At 37.0% G+C, this 15,058-nt stretch overlaps 2 protein-coding genes across 6 annotated transcripts in view; one reads left to right on the top strand and one right to left on the bottom strand.

Moving 5' to 3' along the window:
- Window positions 1–5,086, top strand: part of LOC100917426 (zinc finger protein 665-like) — a 46,251-nt gene extending 41,165 nt beyond the window's left edge. For all 4 annotated transcript variants that reach the window (XM_031963967.1, XM_031963969.1, XM_031963968.1 and 1 more), the window contains one exon: window positions 449–5,086. In XM_031963967.1, the coding sequence (XP_031819827.1) occupies window positions 449–2,928 (2,480 nt within the window). In that variant the 3' untranslated portion in view covers window positions 2,929–5,086. The remainder of the gene's footprint in view (window positions 1–448) is intronic.
- The window catches only part of LOC100914984 (zinc finger protein 454-like), a 388,067-nt gene that overhangs the window by 327,823 nt on the left and 45,186 nt on the right, over window positions 1–15,058 (bottom strand). The window lies entirely within an intron of this gene.

The following is a 15,058-nucleotide window of genomic DNA, read 5'->3' on the forward strand; positions in this document are numbered from 1 at the left end:
GGATAGCTGCCTACTTTTTCAGCCTCAATGTTGAAAACTACTTGTTGGCGTAGCTTTCTCTCCAAATTAGCAACAAACTCATCTCCCAGGGAATATGGGATGCTCTAATCTGCTCACACTAAGTCTGGTTATCCTCTTACCTTATGGCTGCTACTTTTGTTGAATATGAATGTTTAGCTTGGAGTAAATAAATCTACAATGGCTCCAACACTCCTTTGCCACTCTTACATCCTATCTGTCCCTTCTTTTTACAATGAGAAAGTTTATTTATTACATTTAGGTTGGTGATGAGGTCATGAGCTTTATAACTCATCAGTAACTATTGCTATTGCTTTTATTTATGTCTTATGTATATATGTATATGTTTATATATATACATATAAATACATACATATATGTGTACACACTCAAACATATTTGTATATATATGTTTGATTTTTTTTTTCAGATATAAAGACCAGATTTGAAGTAAATAAGTTGAATAGGAAGGTGGAAACTTTTGTGGAAGAACATGACCAGCAAAGATTCAAGAGTGGTGGTTCCTGTGACTTCAAATTGAAAAAAATCCATGATTCTGATATCAAAATAGATATAAAGCCAAAGAGTGATTATGAATTTGATGAAATTGGAAAGAAATTCATTCAGCTTTCAGTTCTAAATTACTGTAAGAAAATGGCCTCAGCAAGTGATCATTTTCAAGATCAGAAATATAAGAAATGCTTTATGGAACAGGTAGAACTTTTACGGTCTTATAAGGAAGCTCCTGAAATGCTACTAAATCTAGATAATCAATTAGACATAGCCTTCGGCAGGAGTTCAGACCTCATTAAACATCCGAAAAGTGATATTGGAGAAATGCTTGGTGTAAGTAATCAAGGTACAAAGGCCTTGAGTCAGAACTCTAAGCTCATTACTCATCAACTAAATCATAGTAGAAAAGAGTCTGATGAATATAATGGATGTGATACAACCTCATCCCATCACTCATCTCTTTCATACCGTTCTAGAATTCATCCTGGAAGAAAAAGGTACGCATGTGATCAGTGTGGGAAGGCGTTTGCTTGGAAATCAGGTCTTGTTCGACCTCAGAAGATTCCTACTGGGGAGAAGTTGTATAAATGTACTGAATGTGGGAAGGCTTTCTGCTACAGATCACTCCTTATTGGACTTCCAAGAAGCCACACTGAAGAGAAACTTTATGAGTGTAATGAATGTGGAAAAACTTTTACAAAGAAATACACATTTGCTTTACATCAAAGAATTCACACTAAAGAGAAACCTTTTGAATGTATTCACTGTGGAAAGGCTTTCAGATATAGGTCCAATCTAGCTACGCATCAGAGAATTCACATTGGAGAGAAATCTTTTGATTGCAATCAGTGTGGAAAGACTTTCACACAGAGGTCCAGTCTTACTAAACACGAGAGAATTCATAATGGAGAGAAAGTTTTTTATTGTAATCAGTGTGGCAAAGCTTTCACACAGAGCTCCAATCTAGCTACACACCAGAGAATCCACACTGGAGAAAAACCTTTTAAATGTAATCAGTGTGGAAAGGTTTTCACACGGAAGTCCACTCTTGCTGAACATCAGAGAATCCACAATGGAGAGAAATCTTTTGATTGTAATCAATGTGAAAAGGCTTTCACACAGAGGTCCAGTCTTACTAAACATCAGAGAATCCATAATGGAGAGAAACTTTATTGTAATCAGTGTGGAAAGGCTTTCACACAGAAGTCCAGTCTTGTTAAACATCAGAAAAACCATAATGGAGAGAAACCTTTTGATTGCAATCAATGTGGAAAGGCTTTCACACAGAGGTCTATTCTTGCCAAACATCAGAGTGTCCACAATGGACAAAAGCCTTATAAATGTAATCAATGTGGAAAGTCTTTCACACAGAGGTCCCATCTTGCTAAGCATCAGAAAATCCACACTGGAGAGAAAGCTTATGGATGTAATCAATGTGGAAAAGCTTTTATATTCTCTTACAATCTTGCTGCACATCAGAGAATTCACACGGGAGAGAAATGTTACAAATGTAATCAATGTGGAAAGACTTTTGGGTTCAGCCCCAGTCTTGCTAAACATCAGAGAATCCACAGTGGAGAGAAACCATTTCAATGTAATCAGTGTGGGAAGACTTTCACACAGAGTTCTAATTTAGCTGTACATCAGAGAATACATACTGGAGAGAAACCTTTTGATTGTAATCAATGTGGAAAGACTTTCACACAAAGGTCCAGTCTTGCTGAACATCAGAGAATACACACTGGAGAGAAACCGTTTGATTGTAATCAATGTGGAAAGGCTTTCACACAGAGGTCTAGTCTTGCTAAACATCAGAGAGTCCACAATGGAGAGAAACTTTTTGATTGTAATCATTGTGAAAAGGCTTTCACACAGAGCTCCAGTCTTGTTAAACATCAGAGAATCCATACTGGAGAAAAGCCTTATGAGTGTAATCAATGTGGAAAGGCTTTCACACAGAGCTCCAGTCTTGTTAAACATCAGAGAATCCATACTGGAGAAAGGCCTTATGAGTGTAATCAATGTGGAAAGGCTTTCATATTCCCCTCCAATCTTGCTGCACATCAGAGAATTCACACTGGAGAGAAATGTTATGAATGTAATCAGTGTGGAAAGGCTTTCACAGAGAAGTCCAGTCTTGCTAAACATCAGAGAATCCACAATGGAGAGAAACCATTTGAATGTAATCAGTGTGGAAAAACTTTCACACAGAGCTCCAATCTAGTTAGACATCAGAGAATCCACACTGGAGAGAAACCTTTTAAATGTAATCAGTGTGGAAAGGCTTTCACATTGAAGTCCAGTCTTGCTCAACATCAAAGAATCCATACTGGAGAAAAACCTTATAAATATAATGAACATGAAAAAACCTGTGATTATCCAAAAGAGAATAAATGAAAATAGAAAAATAAAAGGGAAGAAAAAAAGAATTTTCATTTCTGAATTCTCTCCTCACCTCTCACCTTTTCCTCATTTAATGTTAAGGCAACAAGTATAATACAGTTAGACATGGGAAAACATGGAAAATTTTATCATGCTGAAAGATAAGAAAAATACGCTTTAATGTCTACTCATACTCCATTGAATCCCTCTCTGACCGTGGATAACCTTTTCATCCTACTTCCTTCAGAATTATCCTGGATCACTGTATTAATCAGCATAACTATATCATTCAGAGTTGATCATTATACAGTGTTGTTGCTCTGTACAGTGATCTCCTGCCTCTGCACAGTTTACTCTTCAATTCATATCAGTCTTTCAAGGCTTTTCTGAAACTATTCTACTCTTCATGTCTTATAGCAGAATATTGTGCCATCACTGTCAAATACCCTAAGTAGCTCAGTTATTCTCCTGCTGATACACATTTCCTTAATTTCTAATTCTTTGCCACTCCAAAAAATACATCTATAGATATTGTTTTTTCCTTTTCCTTTGGTTTCCTTGGGATACAGGCTTATCAATAGTATTGCTGGGTTAATGGTTTTGTAATTTGATTACTCTTTGGGGAGTTCCAAATTGTTCTCCCAAATGGTAGGTCAGTTCAGCAACAATGTTGTTTCACCAACAATTCATTAATATCCCAGTTTTTCCACATTTCCTCCAACATTTGTTATAATCCCTTTTTTTCCTTTGATAGGTATGATGTAGATCAGATTTGTTTTAATTTGCATTTCTCTAATCACAAGTGATTTAAGATATAGAAGAAATCACAAGTGATTTCAGATATAGGTCCAATCTAGCTACGCACCAGAGAATCCACATTGGAGAGAAATCTTTTGCATTTCTTCTGAAAACTACCTTTTTGTGTCTTTTGACCACTTATCATTTGGAGAATGACTTTGATCCAATTCCCTATATATGAGACTTGAGGCTTTTATCAAAACAATTCTTATAAATTGCCCCTTTCCCCCTATTTTCTTGATTTTTTTTTCTAAACCATAGCGAATTGCTTTTGTTTTTGTAAAATTTTTGTAATTTCATGTAATCAAAATGATCCACTGTTGGAGTCCAGCTTCTGTAGTGAATTAAAGGTGTGGAAACATACCAGGACCAGGCAGAGAAGTGTAGATTATGGACTTTTCAAAGTTTATTGATCAGAGAGACAAATATATATATACTTCAAATGCTCATAGACTTGATACAAAGTACATTCTTTGAAGTTCCTATAGTTTTAACAAACAAGATCTACTGAGATGTAAATGATTAAGCCCTCATCTTGGTTAATTAGAGATGCAAATAGTTGAAATACCTATCAGGGTAAAGGTTATTATATCATTGTCTCAAGTATCTGCTTTTAGTCTCTATTGTGGGCTCTTTTTCCTGTCCTAAATTCAAAGGTTTGCCTTTAATCCAAAGAGTAGTGTTTGCATTTTGTTCAGTCAATAGATTATTAATTTATTATATTGACAAGCAATCTCTGCTATTTCAATAAGAAAAGGGAGTTTTGGTGAGCAAAGTTACGGTAAGATTCAAGATCTGGAATGGATTCTTCCTCCTGGCCCTCTACAATCCATTTTGCTATCCTTGAATCTCTTCCGTGTTTGGACATAGTACTGAATTGTTCTCCAGAAGGTGGACAGTTTACAGTTCTACAACAGTGCATTGATATCCCAGTTTTTCCACATTGCCTCCAACCTTTATTTCCCTTCCTTTTTTCATATCACCAAACTTGAAAGGTATAATATTGTAGCTCTGATTTGTTTTAATTTGCATTTCTGCAGTTGGTAGTGATTTAGAAATTTTTTTCAGGTATTCCTATAGTAGGCTGTAATTCCTTTTTTTGAAAGCTGCCCTTTCATATCCTTTGACCACTTATGAATTAGAGATTGACTCAAATATTTATAACTCTGATAGGTCTAGTTCCCTATATATTTGATAATTGAAGCTTTTATCAAAGAAACTTTTGAGCTATTTCCATTCTTCTTTTATAGACAGACAGAGCATAGCACTTTTTCTTATCAGGGCATGTCATTCTGGGGGTCTTTTGCTAAAGATTCCCATGTCATGCAATCAATTCCAAAGTTCTTTTTATCTTTTAAAAATTCCTTTTTCCTTGATGGAGATTTTGTTTTATTTATTTTTAGGTTATATATGTAAATTTTTTTTTGGACAGGCAGTTGGGGTTAAGTGACTTATCCAGGATCTCATAGCTAGTAATTTTTAAAAAATTATTTTATTTAAAAAAAAACAGAATAACAAAAAAGAAAAACAAATGAGACAAAACAAAAAAGTACATTGTCATGTGCTTAGTAGAACAACAGAAAAGATTCAAAATATATAAAAAAAAAAACAGTTAAAGAATGTTTAAAAAAATTAGTAGAATTAAAGCAAAGGGTAAGCAAAATTAGGAAAGATATGTATGTGTGTATATATGGGGGGGAGGGCAGTATGTGTGTGTGTGTTTATAACCTTTCTTAAGTATAACTAGCTTGGGAGGGAGGGGTTGGGGATGTATATACATATACATACATACACACACACACACACATTGGAAACAAGAAACTGCAGATACTGGAAGAGAAAAATAAAAATAGATTAAGAGAAGTAAATAGCCGAACACAGGGGCTCTCTGACTTCTTGGACCTGTGGGAAAACTAAGCATGTTTCTAAAAAAATTGTGCCAGGAGAAGAAAGAAAAATCATTATTGGCAAGTTTGCTTTCATGAAATTAGAGAACAGAAAGTTTAAGAAGACTAAACTGGGTAATTGTCTGCAACATTTGATTAAGAATTTTGGGAACTTAGTATATTTTAAAGAGGTACTATAATTTTGAAATTGAAATAAAATTGAAATTGGGGGGAAATAATTTTACCATTGCCTTGCACATGTTAGATTTATTCTGGATAAAAATCTTAAGAATTGTTTGAATATTGTGGCTTTTACAACTGAAGAGAAAAACTTTTCTTTTTTTTATTATTTGGTTGGACTTCAAATTGAAATTCAAAATTATTGTTATTAAACAAAATGCCTGTAGTTTACCTTGGGGGGAGGGGGGTCATGTTTGTATCTCCCTACTTAAATGGTATATTGCTTTTTAAAAGTATTGGGTAATTTGTAAACTATATTATAAGTTTTATGAAATTTGGTTCAAAATTAATTCTGAATCTTAAAGTTTAAAGTTAAAAAAAAAAAAAGGTGACTTAAAGACAAGGGAAAAGAGAGATTGATTTACAAAGGCAGTTAATAGTTTAAATGAAGCATCTAGTCAGAAGGGTCACCGAAAGACGGGATGTGTTTTTGCAGGGGGAAAGCAGTAGTGGAAAACTGCAGCCTCTTTTGGCTGAAGAAAGCAAACTGATTTAAAGGGGACACACTGCTCTTACAAGATGTTAATTGATTGAACATTTGTTTTTTTAGATACATAATGATTTTTGTGTTTAAAGAATATGATCAGAAATGTGATCTATAGTTTGAAAGGGTTATTTCAAAAAGGTTTAATTGATATTTTTAAGAACTTTTCAGATTCTTTTATGTAAAAATAGGAAGTTTTAATTAATTGTATTGATGCCAATTATTTAAAAGGGACTCCAAGGATAATAGTTTTTGCCTCTGTCCTTTTGAAAATGTTTTTTTGTTATGGACAATATGTAGTTTGGGATTTTTCTATGTACTGGGTATTTTTTTAAAAAAACACAGCAAAACGATTGATATAATATTCAATTTATGGAACATCTACTTGGGTATATAAGAATTGTGTGAGCATCCTGGGATAAATTTCTTATTGTTAAGTCTTACAATATGTAGATGATCCTCTTGTAGCAGGGAGGAAAAAGGGTGACCTTGTCCAAGTCACTATCAGTGTGTTAAATTATTTAAGGACACAGGGACTGAGAATTTCTTAAGACAAATTGCAAATTGTGAAATGTGAGGCAAAATATTGTATAAGAGAAGGGAAAAAGAGATTCGACCCTGTACGGGTGGAGGGGATTCTTGGAATTCCTAAGCCTAGGACGAAAAAGAACCTCTGGAAATTTCTAGGATTGGTGGGGTATTGTAGAACCTGGATTCATGAATATGCATTATTAACTAAGTCTTTATATACTCATTTGTTAGAAGAGAAACTAGATATAGTGCAATGGGATCCAGAAGGAAAACAGGGTTTTGAACAACTTAAACGGCGTTAATATCAGTCCCTATATTACTTTTGCCATCATTAGAAAAGTCTTTTCATTTATATGTAAATACAGTAAACAGGGTGGCTTTAGGAGTATTGGCACAATTAAGAGAAGGGCAGAGACACCCAGTAGCCTTTTTGTCAAAAATTTTAGACCCAGTGGCAAAGGGATGGCCTATTTGTGTTCAAGCAGTGGCAGCCACAGCAGTTCTGGTAGAAGAAAGTTGAGAGTTAACCTTTGGGAGCAGTTTAGTGAGTGTCCCGCAGATTAATTCTGAATCAAAGGGTCGGGAGGTGGCTAACTGATTCAAGGATTTTAAAATATGAAGCAATTTTACTGGAAAGAGATGATTTGGTTCTCTCACCAGACCATGACCTTAATCCAGCCATGTTTTTATCTGCTTCCCCTGGGTAACGCGTATCCCTTGAACATGATTGTCAGGGAGAGACTTGACCTTGCCATAAGTCTTTGCATTGGTCTAGCTTTATTTTGATTTTTATTTGGTCTATTTACTTCACATAAGGTTGTTTAAAATTATGGTGCTAAGACCTTCTAGAGGAAGGAATAGTTAGAAGAGAGAGAGTGTGGAATATTATGCCAAACTTCCCTTTTTAATGTCCTGACTCAGTTTCTCCAAATGTCTTTAGTTATTCTGCCTTAGGTTATAACCTTTCCCTCTTAATGTTTGATATAAAGGTTTTATATCTTTAGGTTATAGACATTCCTTCTTAATGTTTGTTTGACAAGATCAAAGTTTATCCATTTTAGATGTCATTAGAATATCAGTAACCTCCGCCACCATTAGGTTATCCCTATCTAGCTGGCTCCCCAACTATGCATTGTTCTTGTTATCCTATCAAAAGCTTGCTGTCCCCATACTGGGGGCTGGACTCTTTGAGATGATAATCTCGTCTAGCCCTGGGATCAACCATGCATCCATTGGTCCCAGTATTTCTCTCCATTTAATAAACTATTGAATTGGTCTCTAATCTCTTGTCTTGCTCAGTTTCTCTGAATTACACTGAGCGCTATCTCCTTCTCTGCTTCCTCCTGGGGTGCAACTGCTCCCTACCATCCCTGCCCTGAGATCTCTCTCTCATTGTGGGCAGGTCAGCATTCTGCTTGGGTATAGAAGGCTCAGACCCCATCCTCCCTCTCTTAGATCCCTCTCCCTCCCCAGCCCGGCTGGCAGAGGACCCAATCCCGGAACCAGAGACATGGCCCTTAGCGTCCAGAGCCCCTCATCCCAGGTGAGTGCAGTCCCTCCCCAGAGCTGAGCAGCATCTGCCCATGGGGAGTCCAGGAGAGCCCAGGAAGCTTTTTCCTTTCAGAGGGAGGGGGCCCTGGCAGGACAGGAATCACCCTCCTGGCACTGCCCACTTCCTGCCCCCTCAGGCTGCTCCCAGGACTCTCTGAGTCCCTCTCCTTTGCCAGGTCACAGATCCTATCAATGAGCACTGAGAATGTGGCTCCTGGATGCCAAGCACTGTGCCAACCTCTGGAGGATGGCTCAGGAGAGTTTGGGGTATGTGAATGCCCCCCTCAGTACAGTTAGGGACTTTAAGAGGGAGATGAAGTCATTGATGAAAGACCCGATGGCTATATCAGAACAGTTGGATCAATTCCTAGGTCCCAATATATATACCTGGAATAAGTTGATGTATATATTGAACACTTTTCTCTTCTGAGGAGAGATCTTTGATCAGAAGAGCAACTATGGTAAATGGGAAAGGAAGTACCCCTTTTTCTTCCCCCACTCTTGCATCTGGAGTAGTACCCACTGACAAAAAATATCCTAATCAGAATCCTTTGTGGGATCATAATAATGAGGTTCACAGGGACCACATGCATGATCTTCAAGAACTGGTTATTACAGGAATGAAAGATGTTCTGCCCAAATCACAGAATCTTAAGAAACCCTTTGGGACAACACAAGAGAAAGAGGGCCTCCTTCAGTATTTCTAAAACGATTAAAAGAGAGAAAGAGCAAGTTCTCAGGATTAGACTCCTCAGACCCAGACAATGAATCCACATTAAGGTGCACTTTATTATCAACTCTTGGCCCAATATCAATAAAAAGATACAGAAGATAGATGGAATCTTAGATCACTAGGGGACCTAGTAATTCTAGCATTACACGGGGGTTCTCTTAGTTATAATCAGTGCTCTCTTACCCATATCTTCTGCTTGTCTAGCAGAAGAGGTCTTGAAAGCGATTGCCTTGAGGGAATTTAGGCATTCAATTTTGCAATGATCCAGAGACAGCCAAGTGGAACCTTGACACTTCCATTACCCAGACAGGAGATGCCAATGGTTGGGGAGATAAGTGGCCCCCAGAAAGAATTTTCTAAGAGTATAAGCCTGCTACAAGGTCCTAGGATGGAATTTGGGAATATAGGACTCCACTTATTTTCTAAAGAGGCTCATTAGACACCAGGCCATGGTTGAAATAAGAATAATCAGACTGCTGGAACTCTCAACCTTTTAGCTGACTAGGCTTCACAAATCAGAGAAGCTGTCTTAAAACATAGGTTTGTACTAGATTATCTTTTTGGCCAAGGAAGGGGATGTTTGTGGGAAACTCAGTCTCTTGAAGTGCTGTATGGAGATAGATAATAATGGGCAATTGATAAAAGACTAAAAACTTTAGAAAATTAGCACATGTTCCAATTCAGACCCGGACCTCTCCCTTTAACACGTTGGACCTCTCCCTTTAACACATCTTGGTGGTTTGGTTCAGAGGATCTGGTGGAAACAAGCTCTATGGTTCCTTCTAATGGCCATAAGTGGAATCGTGTTTCTATTTGCCTCCCGTGTATAACACAATTGGTCGCTAGAATAGTCCAAAACACTTTTTCTAAGAAGGTTAAAAGGGAAAGCTGAAAGATCTGTGAGATTGATGGTGTTGCAAGGACAGGGATAGGAGCCGATGGCTCAGCAGGATCGATAAGAACGGGAGAGGGATAAATTCAATCAGGAAGTTGAAAACATGTACGGACTCTGGTGTGAGAAGCTTTCAACTAATAAAAGTGAGGGCGGAATTGAATGAAGTGCCTTGTGAAAGTTGTCTCACAAGATGGAGACTAAAAACAGTGAAGGTCAACTGGGCCCCAAGTCCAAGTTTCACTTCTCCAGAAATCGCATGATTACAGAAAATAAGATCAAATAATCCATTTTTGTGAAACCCAGTTATGGCCACCTCAGCATTAAATTTCCCCATATATTGTAATTTAGTAACCCTAAAGGTTTTGCTTTAGAAGTATTTCCTCATTTATGACTCAGAAGGTAAGGCCAATCATTCCAACTAATCAGAATGGAGCTCCAGCCTATGGGAAGAATTACCTGAGACTTGTATAGGTCCTCCTGCTTGCTTTTTGTAGCTTGCCTCTTGTCATTGCAACCACCCTGGTGGTGGTGAGCCACTCTCGCTAAACTTCCCAAAATAAATCTCCTTTGTTTTCTACCTTGAGATACCTCTGACTTATTTGAGTTTGTGGTCTTTTGCTCCACACATAACCATTCTCATCTAACATTTCTCTTTAAACTAAAAACTTGTCACCTGAAAGGAATAAGACTAACAAAGGAATAAAATAACCTTGGCCCAAACAGGAAGATAACAAAACAATAAGATGTTCCATATTCCTCAGCTAGGTACACAGTTCTGAGTGGATCTTCAGCTCACATTCACCATCCTCCCCCTTTCTGTCTTGGGGAGAGGAAATTCTGGGAACAAGGGTCCGATCTCAGTCTCTGACAGGAATCATGACTACTTCAAGAGGGAAAAGAGCATAGAGTTTAGTCATCCTTCAGGGTAAACCTTTAAAGATCTCATTTCATGCAGATTTATGCATCTAGCATCAGACAGATTGACTAGGCCAAATGTTCATTTTCCTACTTATTTAGGACACAAAGAAAGACCTTACATACTGGAGCTGTACTCATGGCTTCTATTGATCAAAAAAATCTCTCTCTGATTAAAGAAGCTTGCTATAAGAGGAAAAAGCAGGGACATGATTAGAATCAAAAACTGGTCCTTCAGGCACATACATGGTCCCGAGGGCACATACATGACAGGAGAAAGCCTCCTTAGCTGTTTTACAATTGACAATCAATTATGCAACTGAAATCCACCTTATAGGCATTTCTTATAGAACAATAATATTCCTTTACATTCATATACCATAAGTTATTCCTCCATTCCCCAACTGAGAGGCAGCCCCTTAGTTTCCATTTCCTTGCCAGTACAAAAAAGGGCTGCTACAAATACTTTTGCACATGGGGGTCCTTTTCCCTTTTTTATGATCTCTTTGGCATACAGGCCCAATAGAAAATCCGAGAGAAAGTAGATATAGACCACTGTAAGTAAGGATCATACTGTAGAGGAGGATTATCTCCTGATGAATACCTGACTCAGAAAATGTCACCTCAAACTAATGAGAGGAAACTCTAGGATAATACATTTATGGGGAGTAGAACAGCTCTTCTCCAGACCAGGGATGGAAAGGATCACAAAAATGTAAATGACCAATTTTCATCACAAAAGCAAGTGATGCTTCTTGAATTAAAAGGGAATCAGTTGATTGAGAAACACATTTGCAGCAGGTTTCTGTCTGAAAGGCCTCATGTCTAAGGTCTGAAAAGCAAACACTGGTTCTCTCCGTATCACATAAAAAAATGGTTACATTAGACTTAGTCAAAGCTATGATAAGTCACTTTTAACATGAAGGATTGCTGGTTATTAGCCTATATAATTTAAAAAATTCTCTATGATTATAATCACTAATCCAAATCATTAATAGAAAGATTTTCAGATGGGTAAAGGTGACAAGAAAATGAGTAGCTCTCATATAGTAGGGAATTGTTTTCCTTAATTGTGTACTTGTTAAAAGACTTTTGTATATATATTTTTTGTCTTTTGTCTCTTACACAGGAGTGATGAATAGGAGAGAAAACTAATGTAATTTTTAACAAGGCCTAATCCAAACATGTCCACATCAGTTACTAAATGCAAATTAAGCCAATTCTCAAACTCTATCTCACCATTCTGCCAGTGAAAAAGATGAAAAGAAAAACTGGAAAGCAAGATGTGGTTGATTGGGCAACAGTTGAAGAAGTTAGGGCATTTGAATATTATGGAACAATAACATACCATGTTATACAGGCAGTTCCCTTAAATGGGGACCAGTTGTATGGAATAATTCAGACTACAGAGATAGTTGATAAAAAGTATAGAGGGCCCTATTAAGCAGATCTCCTAAAAAGCCATGTAGGGGTTTAACATGCTCTCTGTGCAACTGTGGATTGATTGCAGCAGACTTGCCAGGGTTTCCTGGTAACCAGGATTGAGCTCTGGGAGCAGATTTCTTTGGGGGCTTCTGGGAGCAGCTTTCCTTTCAGTTCAAAGTAATAATCACCTCAAGTGCAGCCAGGAGTTAAAATCCAAGTCTTGTGTCCTTCCTTGGGCCTGGTTAGCTTTCTTAGAGGCCTATCTCTCTCCTTGGTTCTGAGAGCTCTTGCCGCTAGTCCTTTGTCTCTTCCAGCTTCAGCCTCTCGCTCCCTCTGAATCCAAAGCCTCCAGCCAGCACAAAGGGAAGTTGGAATGAATCTGACTCCTCCTCTGAGAGTGGGATTGTAAGCTTCTGACTTGTGAATATCCCGAAGTCTCTAGTTGGCTTGAACTTTAGTAGGCTCCTCCTTATATATGCTCTCTAAAGGTGTGAACTCTCTTAAAGGTGAACTAAATACATAATACTCAGCACCTTGTTTCAAGTTCAGGCCCATAACATTAGATCAAAACTATAATAGATCTGGAGGTTGCCTGTGTGACCATGAAGACATCAGGAACACGTTGGATGTAAATTCAATATGACTTTGGTGTTGAATGCATGGAACAGGAACGAGGCATCCCAAATTAGACAATTTATGACCGTGCTGTGGTACAGATTGTTATTGCCAGTTAGTGCTTAATATTAATGTCTAGCTACAATGAAACAATGGAATATACACTATGTAACCTAGAGACTAGCCACCTGCTAGTGAGTGCTAAGTGTTATGGAAGCCACCTGCTAGTGGCTGCTGGGGATCTCATTCTGTCCAGCAGAATAGATAGTGTCATGTGAGAGGCAAGAACTATACAGGGAGATGGAGAGACAGTTGCATTCTCTGACTTCTTATCGCTCATCCCTATAGAGAATATGCATTTTCTAAGCACAGCAAAGTTATTATTGCTTAAAGAAAAGCATACGTGCTTTCATAAGCAACATCTGCATCAGTAAATTTGTTTTATGACCCTCAGATATCTCTAATTTCTCAAGATTATGTCAATCTTTCCTTGAGCCTTTCAGCTCTCCTCAAAGAGGAAGATAAAGATTGTAATATCAAAACATTCCTTTAGTTTCTCTAGTGTGCTGTGATTCACAGCTGTGGGGGCTAGAATTCACAACTGTGGATGGGGGCTTTGGAGAAGCAAACTACCCGTATGGTGCAGTACCCTTAAACTGTTTTATGGGCTTTCTGGGTTCTACACTTAAGCATGGTTCCCAACAAGGCAGTTATTGCAACATTAGCCTAAAGAACATATAAACCCTGGCTCTCAGATCAATAAATGAACTTTGAAAAATTCAATAATCAGAATCTCCACCTGTCCTATGCCATGCCTTTTTCTCAACAAGGCTCTTGAGCTAGTCTCAGAAAAGAACAACAACTTGGAAAGACTTCCGACAATATTATTGTCATATTTAACCAATATATCAGTGAGTTTCCAAGATCTGTGCAACCTACCTCCTTACCAACAAATTAAAAACCCCTAATTAAATAACAAATTTGAAATTCTAAAAATAAAAAGTGAGATGAATACAATTGAAGGTAAGAAAACTATTGAATTAATAAACAAAAGTAAGAGTTGGTTTTATGAAAAAAAAATCCAAAATAGATATTAGTTAAGTTGATTAAAAAATGAAAGAAGAATATTAAATTGCTAGTATCAAAAATAAAAACGATGAAATTTCCACCAATGAAGAGGAAATTGGAGCAATAATTAGGAACTATTTTGCCCAACTGCATGCCAATAAATATGGTAATCTTAGTGAAATAGATGAATATTTACAAAAATAGAGATTGCTCAGATTAATAGAGGAAGAAATAGATTACTTAAATAATCCTATTTTAGAAAAAAGAATTGAACAAGATATTAATCAGCTACCTAAGAAAAAGTCTCCAGGGCCAGTGGATTTCCAAGTAAATTCTACCAAACACTTAAAGAACAATTAATTACAATACTATGCAAACTACTTGGAAAAATAGGTAAAGAAAGAGTCCTACCAAATCCCTTTTATGACATAAATATGGTGCTGATACCTAAAGCAGGTAGGGTCAAAACAGAAAGAAAATTACAGAACCATTTCCCTAATGAATATTGATGGAAAATTCTTAAATAAAATATTAGCAAAGAGATTACAGCAAGTTATCATTAGGATAATACACTATGACCAAGTAGGATTTATACCAGGAATGCAGGACTGGTTCAATATTAGGAAAGCTATTAGAATAATTGACTATATCAATAACCAAACTGGCAGAAATCATATGATTATCTCAATAGATGCAGAAAAAGCATTTGACAAAATCCAACCTTTATTCCTACAAAAAACACTAGAGTATAGGAATAAATGGAGTTTTCCTTAGAACAATCAGTAGCATCTATTTAAAACTATCAGCAAGCATCATATGTAACGGGGTCAAACTAAAACCATTCCCAATAAGATCAAGAATGAAACAAGATTGCCCACTAGCACCATTATAATTCAATATCACATTAGAAATGTTAGCTTTAGCAATTAGAGAAGAAAAAAGCTTAAAGGAATTAGACTAGGTCATGAGGAAACAAAATTATCACTCTTTGCAGATGATTTGAC

The sequence above is a fragment of the Sarcophilus harrisii genome, chromosome 3, assembly GCF_902635505.1.
Source record: "Sarcophilus harrisii chromosome 3, mSarHar1.11, whole genome shotgun sequence".
NCBI classification, from domain to species: Eukaryota; Metazoa; Chordata; class Mammalia; order Dasyuromorphia; family Dasyuridae; genus Sarcophilus; species Sarcophilus harrisii.